The following is a 12,678-nucleotide window of genomic DNA, read 5'->3' as shown; positions in this document are numbered from 1 at the left end:
GATTATTTTCAAGTATTTCAACTCCCTCAAATCTCGTTCCAGTCAGTTCTTGCGGTGACTGTCAGAACTTGCCCTTTAAACAGAGAGATGTTTTCTACTTAGTTTGTCATGACTAAATTAAAAGTACATGAGTAGTTAGCTAGAGATTCCATGTGACTATTTGAATCTATTAGTGCTGGTGAACACGAGATATTACATGTTTATTTTGCACTCTTCATTCTTCATCTTTTTTAAAAAATGCCTGGAAGTAGATTTTTGCTCCTTGCCTCTCTCCTGAAGATATTTGGATCCAGTGTCCTTTTACTGGGTTAGAATTCCATAGCTAACCTTTAATACCTTGCCTAAGAGTTTTAATTCTGTGATCAATGAATCTTAAAAATTGCACATTTAAAGACTATAAACATGATGTTAAACTTTCAAATCACTACGAAATCACTGATATCCGTAAATTTAGTTATGGAAATTCAATATTTGCATGAAACGTTGAAGTGATTGTCAGCAGCTATTGTAGACAACCAGGCCTGGAATTAATAATATATATGCACCCCAAGGGGGACAACCATTAGATATGATCTGGAATGCACTGCATTTTCTGAAAAAGTGGTGGAAACAGATTCAATAACAACTTTCAAAAGGGAATTAAATAGGTACTTGAAAATGAAAAATTTGCAGGTGTATGGGGAAAGAGCAGTGGAGTCGGACTGGCTTCCAAAGAGTCGGCACAGGCATGATGGGCCAAATGGTCTCCTGTGCTGTAATATTCTATGATACGTGAGTCAGGAGTAGGGACTCGGCATGAATGCTCAAGTCAATGGTGTATTTGAAGGAGGGGTCAAGCTTTCTGAATTTTGTTCTAATTCTGCATTCGCTGAACCTTAGGTTCCATGTTTGAAAACTACAAATAACTTCAGAAGTTTTGAGAAATTGCTGACATTTGTAGAAATCCTCTCCTTACCTACTTAGCAGTGTTCAGAAAACTTAGATCAATGTTACTTGAGTGTCCTCAAATGAGAAAGAAAGCCATGGGGAGTGGGGATGGGGGGACTGCTTTTCAGTGCACTCATTTTAGAAAATGGATTGTTTGATGCTTGTCCAGTAATTGTTGGAAAGGCATGCAAATGGTGGTGTACTTGAAGTTACTTCCCCAAGCTTTTCTTTGAATGTTTTAGCAAGTGAGTGAATGAGTAAACAAGGGCATCAGTGTGGTAGAGGTGAAAGAGCAGCATCCTGAGTCCTGAATTCCAATCCAGCCCAGATTGATGGGATGAAAGCGTCCGTCTGTTTTCTGTAACAATCTTCTCTAAATGAAAAGGATTTTGGTGGGTAGGTGCCAAGTTTGCATCACAAATTTTCTGAAATGTGGCAGTAAATCAATGGACCAAGTAAAAGGGCCACAGGGATGAACAATGTAGGAATGAATTCCAATTTTGTGCAAGTAAATTGGTGAGCAAGTAATATGGGGATAATCGGCTTACTATTCTTGTCAGCCATGTTGATGTTGAAGATGTGAGTTCCCTGATGTTTTTGTTCTTTGGCTTACAGCTCGATACAGAAATCAAACCAGCCAGGCTGAGTCTTACTACAGGCATGCAGCTCAACTTGTTCCATCCAATGGTAAGCTCTATCTTATTATCCATCTATCTTTTTTACAGTTACTCGGGAGTAAAGTTTAAACTCTAGCTACAGTGGACTGAATACTATTTTAAAAATGAATTCTAATAATCAGGCTTATCTAACATTGGGAGATAGCCTGATGAAAATGACATCATAAGGCATGGTATTAAATTCCTTTATTATTTTCTGCCCTTTTAATTTATGGTGGGCGACAGTCTTATTTGCTTGTGAAGATCGATTTTTTTTTTAAATGACGAACAACAACAAATTGTATTTGTATAGCATGAAGTTGCTGCATTATCAGGGATTTAGACCCAAGCTGGGATTGGGATCAGGAGGAGTGGAGGGTAGGGAGGGTAGGGATAGGGGGTGACCGAAGGCGAGGTCGAAAAGGAGGGGGGTCTTGAGACGGGCCTTGAAGGAATGCTTGTGGTAGGTAATCCAACATACCCAGGTGAGTGGGTATGTAGGATAAGTCGTTTAAAATGGAGCAGTGACATTTCAGTCTAAATCTTTGCCAGTGTGTTCTATTTCATTATGTTACTTGTCACCTTTTCTATTTCAGGTCAGCCGTATAATCAGCTGGCAATCCTGGCTTCCTCTAAAGGTGATCACCTTACAACAATCTTCTACTATTGCAGAAGTATTGCTGTCAAATTTCCTTTCCCAGCTGCTTCCACTAATCTGCAGAAAGCGCTTTCTAAGGCTTTGGAGAGGTGAGCAAAGAGCAAAAAAATCTATTTAAAAGTCTCATGAGTAGACTTAAACATACATGTTGCATGCCGGGAATCCTTATTCAAATTCATGTAGTAGCTTATAGTATTTATCCATTCTCCTTGTTTTGTTATTTTGATATAAATTCACTTATCCGGGTTATAAACATTGAGGTTTTGTTGATTGAAGGAATGTATTTATCAATGTGTTCAACAGAGTGACAGGACATAGTTTGCACCTGCAGGCCACCAAGTTATATACTCTAGGACATCGGTTAACGTCACCCCACAAAGGCTAGGTGCTTTTCTACTGAAAGGATGAGGGGAGGGAAATAATCTTGAGGACATGATCTGTGAGGGCAGAGTACAAGTAGCTGAATCCGAGTTGTAGCCAGCCTGTCTGCCTCCTCTCCAGATGGTTGGTCCATTAGGAAGGGGAAAGAAAATTAACTCAGTGTTTTAAATCATGTTTATTTTTGTAATGCCCAAAATAATTTAAATATACTCGTATCTCAAATGAGGATTCTAGCAATTAGAAGTCTGGCCTGCTATTTTAGCTTTGAGAGTGAAGCAAAGCAAATGGCAGATTTAACAGCATTTGAGGCTAAGGATACTAATTTGGTCAAAGTAAGCAGCGAGTAGCTAAGGATTTAGCAGTTATCTGCTAATTCAGTTAATATTATTCTTTTGTAGCCGTGACGATGTGAAGACAAAGTGGAATGTTTCTGACTTCATAAAGGCTTTTATTAAGTTCCATGGACATGTCTATCTGGCTAAAAGTTTAGAGAAGTTGTGTGGACTGAGAGAGAGGCTGGAGGAACAATTCAAGGTAAGATGTATAATGCAGTGTATTGTAATTTCTACAGCAAGTTCCCAGTGTTGCATTTGCTAAAACAGAATGTATGCGTGTTGCTCATTCTTGTTCTTTTGGACTTTTTACTACAACGGAGAAATTTGAAAATAGTTGGGGAATTTGTAACATTTTCTTAGCTTGGGAAATGTCGTTAAAGAGAAAACAAATTAAAATTATTGCTAAATTGATTTAGTTTCTGCTTATATATCAAACCACCCATTTCTGGTATCCTAGTAAATCTCCTCTAAACGTTTCTCTACATTCTTCCGAAAGTTGGATGACCAAAACTTGACACAATACTTATGATGGTCTTTGTAACGATTTATCCTTTTGGTTTTGTAATTCTTATCTAGATTTGTTTGTTTACAGAAACTTCTTCCGCAGAAGGCTTTCAGTTCTCAGCAGCTTGTACATCTCACAGTTATCAACTGTTTGAATTGCACCATTTGCGGGATTTTAGCACGGAGGCTGATGACCAGAGCTATAGTGAGGAGGAACTACTTTGCTGGACGCAACTCCTTGGCCTCTTCAGTAAGATTTTTTTTAAAAAAACCTCTGCAGATTATTATGTGGCAATATAATATTTTAGCTGCCCAACATATCATTCATTGGTTTAAGGAAAAACAGTGTGGTCCACCTCAGGAGTGACTGACCAGCTCAAATTATCCATATTTTTGTACCTACCTCTACCCTGGTATCTTGGCTACTATATAATCATAACTGTATGTTAAATGATCTATTACATTTGCATGATCAAACCTGTTAGTAGTTGTGCAAAACAAAGGATTTTGTACCCTTTGATCTGTCATGTAATGCCGGGTCCATGGCAATCAGCTCGTAACGGCTTACAGACAGCACACTTAATATGTGAACCAACAATAAATGTATAGTTGCTTGGAAAGAAGTTGAAGGCTGTAGCTGGGTCATGGATTTTCAGAGTTGTGAAGGGTTCTGAAGGAATTTATATGATGTCATCTGAATCCCAGAACTTTCTCTGTGTCTTCAAGGATGGAGACTTAAAAAGGAAAATTGTATAATGTTTAACTGCCCAAAGAAAGTATACTGAGAATTAACTTTGTGTCATAATAGGAGTAGCAATATTGCTAATAGAGAATGGTTAATGGCTGACATTTATCTAGCCCCAGCTTTGAAGTAGGGCAGTGAAATCGCACCTTACGTGTCTGACTTGGTGTTTTGAATACCAATTGAAGTACCTCAAAGACACCCTGATGAATATTTTAAACTAATCAAATCGTAGTTTGCTCTGTAATCTGAACATTCACTTTTATTCTAAAACATGTTTACCAGGATAGTCCCTGAACTGTATGTACAGAAAACCCTCCATGTGGTTGGCTGGGTCCTATGTCTCAACAATTGTAATGAGCTAAATGCAAAAAAATTCGCCACCTTCCAAGTTATCCGGTCACTTCTTTCACAGAAACATTGCACAGAAAGTGACTTAAGGAAAACACAATCAAAGCAGTTTCAGTTCAAACCAAGCTCAAATCTGTTTGCAAATTTAGTACTCATTGAGTATGAGTATTTGGGTGTCTCTCCGATGTAAATCAACACTTGTGCCACGTGTTTGTGCACAAAATATACAGTCAGTTCACTTTACAGTATATTCTGTGAAGCGCTTTGAGATGCCTCGAAGATGTGGTAAGGCGATATATCAAATGCAAGGATTATTATTAAAGTGCTGCCAAACCAAATTGATGGACAAATGCATGCTAAGTACCAGAAGATCCCATAAACGTTACAATGGTGACTAGTCTAGAAAAATGCAACTTAATTCATTGTGCTTTTAGCTGAGAAAAACTAACACATAGTAGCGAGGCTGCTTAAATTTCTTTCTGTAGTAATCTCAAATTCAAATATTTGGGAACATTTTCAATGAATATTAAAATGTGTTTGCTCACTTTGTTTATTACCCTGTTTTATTTTACCACTTTTCCAGCTTTTCTAACTTTTTAAAAGAGTAAAACCCACTGTGTTTCTGCCTCTTTGCCCCCCTTCCTTTATTTTAGAAATGGGAACAATATTTTTGTAAAAGTTCCCATGTCTAAAAACTGCCTTGAATCTGAAGATTTGATATGTAATCAGGTCATTATTTTTGGATGGAGTCAAAACCAGGAAGCTAGTGCTGTCAACAGGAATCCTTGTATGTGGCACTCGGCTGCTTGTTGGTATTTAAAATGATGTGACCTTGTCATTATTCTATGACATTTTTCTGTAGATGTTAGGTTCACTTTTGTTAGGTTGACATTTGTGTCCACGTTGCTTTTGTGCATTTTTCGCTTCTACCCAGCTCTTTAAATACAATTTCAGTCACTTGCAAAACGTCAATTCGAATTTGATTTATTAAAAAAATTCTTTGTGAATGATAAAGTAAGCATTCCAATCTGCTGAAAGTGAATAAGCCCAAATGTACTAATGATGAATGTGAAGGTATATTGGAGGGTAGTTGCCACACATGGATTACTATAGTTGCTTGTGTAGTTGTATATCCATCTTTGAGTTTATTGCCATTTGATCCCATTGAAGAGGAAGAATTCAAACTCATTCACTTGTGTTTTATTTCAGACAGATCAGGTATTCATAGATTAAATGCTGTAGCAAAATATTGCCATTATTTTAATGCAGTTTTAAATTTGAACATTGAATAATTATCCGTTATTAGTTAGAATGTTTAAAATAAGATTACTCTTGAAATAATTTCACCGTTAGAATCAATCTAACAGGAAATATTTCCTATTTAAGATTTTATGTTGATGAGGAATGACTAAAGCGACATTTTTGTTCTCTTATTATTTCCTTTTTATATTACTCAATGATTCAGACACTAATCCCCCACCACACCTACTAAGGCTTCAGTTTTCAAAATGAGATGGATTAAAAAAAAACATTTTTTTGAATGTAAAGCCCTGTAACTCCATGCAAATCTTTACTGCAATTAGGTCTTTAGTGGTAAGCTGTTGAAGTGAATGTCACAGAAGTGACATAGAATTGTTTTACTTCAATAAGTAGAGAACTAGTTTACCGTACAGTTGAAACCACCTCCAGTTAGTACAGGTATTTCGGTCATATGCCTGGACTGAATTCTCTCCCATGTTGTGCAGTCTTGCTTTGCAACAATGATTTAAGAAATCATCATATATGTGGTAAAGTATTATTTCTTTTTGAAACCTGAGACCAAATGAACTGAGTCTCTGCAAGATTGAATTAAAATAACCCAGGAAGCAGGCAGCTGCATGTTATAGTGTGAGAAAACTAGAATTGTGTCTGTAGCCTTGGTAACATCGAGCACAGACAGATGTTTCTTACAATGATTTAGTCTCAGTACATGTGACATTACAGCACAAAATTCCTTGAACACATTGTCCCCATTCATATTGCCCAGAAGCTATGATATTTGGGAAGTGAAAAGGTAAATGTGGACAGGTGTACAGATTTGTGCCAAACATCTTTTTAGTAGTAGCTTACGTTTGTTCTGTTTATTTCCACTCTCTCTGTTTTCCAGTGACGTTCCTTGGCGTCATGTGCAAGTGTGCATTACAGGATGAGAATCTTAAAGAAATCTTGGGTGAATGCCCGCTACCAGCTGTTAAAGTTTCATTGGATTGGCTGAAACTCAGACCCAATGTCTTTCAGGAGAGTGCATTAGAGGAAAGGCAACAGTAAGTATTGCTCTAAGAACAAATATATATTGCTATTGACGTTCCCACTCTAAACATTGAATTTCTGAAGCAGTTGGTGGTTATGATTAATGTATTATTTTTTGGTAACTAATAATTTCAGATGCAGCCCTTTCCCATTGTTAACTATTAATTTGCTTTTGCTCTAATTTGGCTTGTATTCATGGCCAATTTAATGACACAAATGCGTTTAAATTTCATGCAGATTTTCATGCTTACAATCTAGTCTTTTGACTCCAATGTGGTGTGCTGAATTTTAGGAGCTGCTGTCCTTTGGATTAAACCCTTTTTCAAGTGGATCATAAAGATTTGAAAGAGAAGGGAGTTTTTTCCATTGTGCTGGTCTATAATTCGGCAGACAAAATTGATCATTTTACTTCATGGCTGTTTGTGGGACATTGCTGTTGGGTTTGCGTACTAAATACAGTCACTACAATACTGTTTGAGATGTCTTTCTGATATGAAATATCAAATGCAAGGGTTATTATCACAATTTTCTGCTGATAATTCCTGCTCTGATAATCTGGTCAAAATACCTGTCTCTAGTTTCCTCTTGTTCAGCACTATAGTTTGGGTAGGAGGACCATTGCAGGTGAATCAGTGCTTTCCCTGTTAGCTGTAGTAAAGGTGTTATATCAAATACAAGGAATATTTATTATTTATTTATATTTTAGTACCTATGGTGTTTCTTTTGCAGCATTTGGCCCTGGGTTGTATCGTTGCTGAACAGTTTTCATCCACAAGAAGATGAGCTGTGTAGCTTTAATGGTAAGTTTGTTTTTAAAAATGGTTATTTACTTCATCGCTGTTTGTGTGACCTGTTGCACGCAAATTGGTTGGCTTGTTTGCCCACAGTCACTAAACTTCACAGAAAATTTCTGAGGGTTTTGAAATGTTTCTATATCAAATGCAGGGATTATTATTTTTTATAAAGACTTTTGACATGATGAATGATTTATTCTGAAGTTCCGCACCCAAATAGGTAAGCTGAAGACATGAAGCTTTCACAGGAAGAAATACTTTTGATTTTTTTTGCATTCAGGCTCAACAACTTGCGTGAACTAAGTGTTTGGTTTGTCATTTGGGTACCAACACATGAAGGTACACAGAGTTCTAATCATACTCGCACTCTTTCAAGCATGAGCTGAGTCAGGAAACCTGGTCTCAGGATTGTTGTTGTAATTGGATACTAAAATGTGAGAGGATAGCAGATATCCTGTTTAATGTAACAGACTGGTTCACTATAGAGAAGCAGGGAAGAACTTTCATTGATAATGAATTGAGGCATAAGACAAGCTGGTTTGTAAAGCGCTTTGTGTTTTCTCTAGCCACAAATTATCATTGCATTTGTTATAGCACTTGCATGTCGGGAGGATAGCTCACCCAAAGCACTTCACAGTGAAAGGAAAATGACTATCTTTCGCCTGGCAAGGCAAAACCTTGGGCAAGTTTCCTCACTTCACACGCCTGATAATAATCCCTCAAAAAAACATTAATAAATTGGTCATTTCAATCCACGACTGTTTTTAGGACGCTGCTGTGCGCAATTGGCTGCTGCGTTTCGCCCACAAAACACAGTCAATTCACTTTACAGTCTATTCTGTGAAGCGCTTTGAGATGTCGAAGACGTGAAAAGCGCTATATCATTTGCAAGGATTATTATTATTGTCTTCCTCTAGAACTTGTCTATAATGTTTGTTGAGGACACATGGTGGCCATCTATTTCTGTAGGGTTTCCAATGATTGTTATAATTTGTGCAGTGACGGAAGTTGGATTCAACAGAAATTTGAAATGCGTTAGGTAGACATGTTATCCCTCGTCGGACTGTCGGACATTGTAATAAAAAACAGCAGACCATAAACCTAATGTACAGAGTGCCCAATTAATTTTTTAAAAAAGTAAAGTGACTTCTGCAGCAATGTCTTAAAATGAAAATGTAACAAGCTTTTGACACAGATTATATATTTTTCCCTCTTACAGCCACTCCTCTTCCTGAAGAATTTGAGCTGCAGGGATTCCTTGCTCTCAGGCCTTCCCTAAGGTAAACGTTTGTTGTATTTTGCTTGTTGCAATCCTAAATTGCTAAAAACATATCTTCCCTATTGAGTCATCAATTTGAATGCAATCTACATTTGCTACATCTGACGTTATATATTAAAGTAAAAAGGTTGCTTGTGATTTGCATATATACTTAAAATGAAACCTTTTAAGCAAATCATTTGAATATATTCTTCAGAAGATTCAAATGCAATGCTTAAAAAAAAGGTGTCGTTGCTCAGTTGGGAGCACTCATCTCTGAATCAGAAGGTTATGGGTTCAAGTCCCACGTTGGAACTTTGAGCTCATAGTGGAATGTAATGCTGTGTTGTGTTGAGATGCTGTCCTTCACATGAGATGATGAGCCAAGGTCGGTGCTTGTTCAGGTGGGTGTTAATGATCCCAAGGCACTATTCAAAAAGAGAAGAGGGATTCTCCCAGTGTCCTGGTCAACAATGCCCTTTGCAGTAAATCACATGAAGCACCTTGAATTGTTTCAACAAAGTGATAAGACAACTGAATCAAATGCAAGAATCATTATTACAGTGGTTCCTGCTTGGTTTGAATTCACTAACCTAGTACAAATTTCAATTTTATTAATAAAAATGCAGATCTCCTCTGTTTAGACATCCAATTCATCCATTTTTGATGTGTGATCTGTAGGCATTTTGAAAGGTTTTGTAATATATTGCTTGGTTGGTAAAAATGGTCCATCAATCCACCTTATGGTCATCCCTTCACATCTGATTATATATCAGTAGTGCTTATACCAGCTGTACCACGGTGTCATGAGACATAGGTTCTTGCCTAGAGTTTCTTGCCCACTTTCCAGACATGGAAGCAAGTTAGTTATTGGCAAGGGATTTAGTACAGTTAACCTGCCTGCCCTATTTTGCCAGAGAATGATGTGAGAAGAATTGAATGAGAAAAATAATATCTATTTCGGTCCGAAATCAGTGTACAGTCTGACAAGCCAGCTTTAGGTTTTTTTAAGTTTGCAAACGAATGTGAAGGGATTGTGTTAGTGGAGAAGGCCAAGAGTGCTTGGAGATCTTGCTGCCATTCATTTCCAGTACAATGTGTTCAGTACCCTTCGGGAAAGATGGAAAATGCAGTGATGGCATTTATCAGTAACCAATTACTGAAGTGTCAGGCTGTTTTGGAGTCTGTCCAGATCTGTTTCAAAATCTTGTTTTGTTTATGAAACAGAACTACAATAAATCCACAAGTGTAGTTGCGAAGACTGTCATTTTGTATTGTTGCTTTTTACTAACAGTCACTTGAGTGCAACTGGTGCCACTTCAGAAAATGTGCACATGATGGTCTGTATGAATCATTAATGTGTTTGTGAGGTACTTTGCAGCTCTCACTTAGGCAATAAGATTAGCTTCAACACAGTAGGTATCTGCAGGTGCTCCCACTGAGAAACAGTAAATGGGGATTAGCAGGCAGAGAAAGCGCATTGTCCCCAGGCAGGGTGACCAATGTAAGTACTTGCACTGCTGTTTGCAAATTTTAAAATAGGTTTAGAGTACAAATTCAAGCTTGTCCTTAATCAAAATACTTAACCAGCAACATTTGTTTTTGCAACAAAATTATTTAACTCATGGTGTGACTGCTGATGCTACGTTTATCTTCTGAGGTTGTAGCTGATGGCATTGCTGAAATCTATTGCAGATGCACAATATATTTAACAGTAATGGTGTGGTGGGTATTAGTGAACTGAGTGCATTTGACACAGACTTTAGCTGCGCTTTGACATGGGCATCGTTCTGGCTTGCAATGTAACCAGAAGCAAAGCTGATTTGGAGGCAGGATACACAAACATGACCCTTGTGGCATTACTCAGTTCCACAGTTGAAGTGATGAGTAAGGCTAGTATTCTGTACCGGTTTTTNGGATGGTAGAGGATATTAAGGTACAGTTTCAGTGTGTTAGTTCCTGTCCAATACATTCTCTCACACCTATTGGAGGAATAGCTTTGTGACTTTGTTTCCCATTAACTGACGGATAAAGGGAAATGTGAAGTATTATACGAAGCAACCCTGATGACATGCCATTTGTGCCAGATGCTTTCTACATTTGAAGAGTATTGGTGCAATCTAAGTTTTGAAGATAGCAAGAAAAAAGCTTCTCTGCTTTCTTACTAGTAACTGATTTGGGCTAACTAATTTTTTTTAATGAAATGTTCATTAGCAACTGAAACTGGAAGTGTTGTATTTGGTTAACATTTACGTGTATATTACTGAGAGGATGATTGTATTTATAAATTGTTGTTACGGTGTGATGAATAGGACACATTCTCTGCATTAATATTGTTGCATTTTGCTTTCTTGTAAAGGAATCTCGATTTCACAAGGGGGCACCAAGGAATTGTAGTGGACAAAGAGGGCCAGCAGCTAAGGACCCGGCACCAGCGATTGCTTATTTTTGGAAAATGGATAGCAGAAAATCATTCCAGGTATGGCGTGACAAAGTAGTCTGCCATTCAGATTGACTGTCGACAGTTACCATTCGATGCCTCAACTTAACTAAAAGGCCTCCCAAGAGTGGAATAAATTTTATTGATGGAATATTCTGAGGAGCAATTTAAAAAAAGAAGCTTGATGTCAGGCCAGGTGAAAATAAAAAAGGATGAATCCTTTTATGATATTTATATTAAAACTAGACAAATGGCGCTGGTAGTCGTAGTATCTGTTTCCAGTCAGTCACTCGTGCATGCTTGCTGTCACCTGGAGCAGTATGTGATGCCACTAAATTACTACTGCACATCAAATTCAGTTGTTCAAATATCCACAATCTATATGCTGGCAACTTTTGACTGTCGTAAAGACTGTTCCATAACCAATTCATTGCATATTTTTGCTTAGATTTTATTGTGTTTTTTTTTTCTCCAGACTTATCCAGAGCAAAAATGAGGAAGGCAAACTACTGTTCCTAACTAACATCGCAGAACTGGTTGAGGATTCTGAGTCCACAGATGGACTGATCCTCCTGGATTCTTCCTTTTCAGAACCCACCACAGAGATTGGTCAGGGGTTAAAATCAGTCTTGTCTTCAGGCAAGACTCAGGGCAACAGCTCGGAAAGTGGGGAGAAACTCGTTACTTTCAAAGAGAATATTAAACCACGGGAACAGAATCGGAATCACCACCAGAAAGAAGGTGTGAAGGATAGGCGGGACTTTAGCAAAGGAAGTGACAGTGCAAACAAAATGGAGATAAAAAGAGACAGCAATAAGAGAAAGACTGAACCAAAGAAAAACAACAATCAAGAGAAGAATATGGAACATGTGCGAAAGCAGAATGTGGCTGTTCAGGTAGGGTAGCACATGCTGGATTTGGTCCTTTGGTGTTTTGGAGCTTGTACAATGAAATCAGACATTTTCTATTTCCATTTTGTTTCTTGGTATGGGAATTTTGACATTATGAATGGGAAGTACTGGTCAGGAGTCCACAGCCCAGTTATTAATGTCACTTAATCTTGCAACAAATCTACTTCTCAGCAGTCTCCAAACAATTATAGATATATTAAATGATAACCTGTATTAACAAGTCACTTTCCAACTTTAGTAGTCAGGTTTTGAAATTAATTTACAAAGTGTGGTAATCCCCCCCCCCCCCCCCTTATGCTAATATTCTATCTTTTAAATTGCATCTTGGTTAGACAAGTCTTTCATATAATAGTTCTCTGTGACGGAGATGTTACAATTGGCCTCAGTATCTATGGGCTTGTAGTCAGACAGCGTTCGTCCTTATTGCTACTG

At 37.7% G+C, this 12,678-nt stretch overlaps 1 protein-coding gene across 1 annotated transcript in view; it reads left to right on the top strand.

The window, feature by feature from the left end:
- The window catches only part of smg7 (SMG7 nonsense mediated mRNA decay factor), a 57,579-nt gene that overhangs the window by 29,470 nt on the left and 15,431 nt on the right, over positions 1-12,678 (top strand). The window contains 10 exon segments of the mRNA XM_042335061.1: positions 1,543-1,614; positions 2,180-2,330; positions 3,021-3,156; positions 3,550-3,607; positions 3,610-3,711; positions 6,701-6,857; positions 7,573-7,643; positions 8,857-8,917; positions 11,255-11,374; positions 11,811-12,231. Coding sequence (XP_042190995.1) covers positions 1,543-1,614; positions 2,180-2,330; positions 3,021-3,156; positions 3,550-3,607; positions 3,610-3,711; positions 6,701-6,857; positions 7,573-7,643; positions 8,857-8,917; positions 11,255-11,374; positions 11,811-12,231 — 1,349 coding nt within the window.

Source organism: Callorhinchus milii, unplaced genomic scaffold (genome assembly GCF_018977255.1).
Source record: "Callorhinchus milii isolate IMCB2004 unplaced genomic scaffold, IMCB_Cmil_1.0 Scaffold5, whole genome shotgun sequence".
NCBI lineage: Eukaryota > Metazoa > Chordata > Chondrichthyes > Chimaeriformes > Callorhinchidae > Callorhinchus > Callorhinchus milii.
The sequence above is the reverse complement of the archived record's forward strand: the minus strand, read 5'-3'. Positions and strand labels throughout refer to the sequence as shown.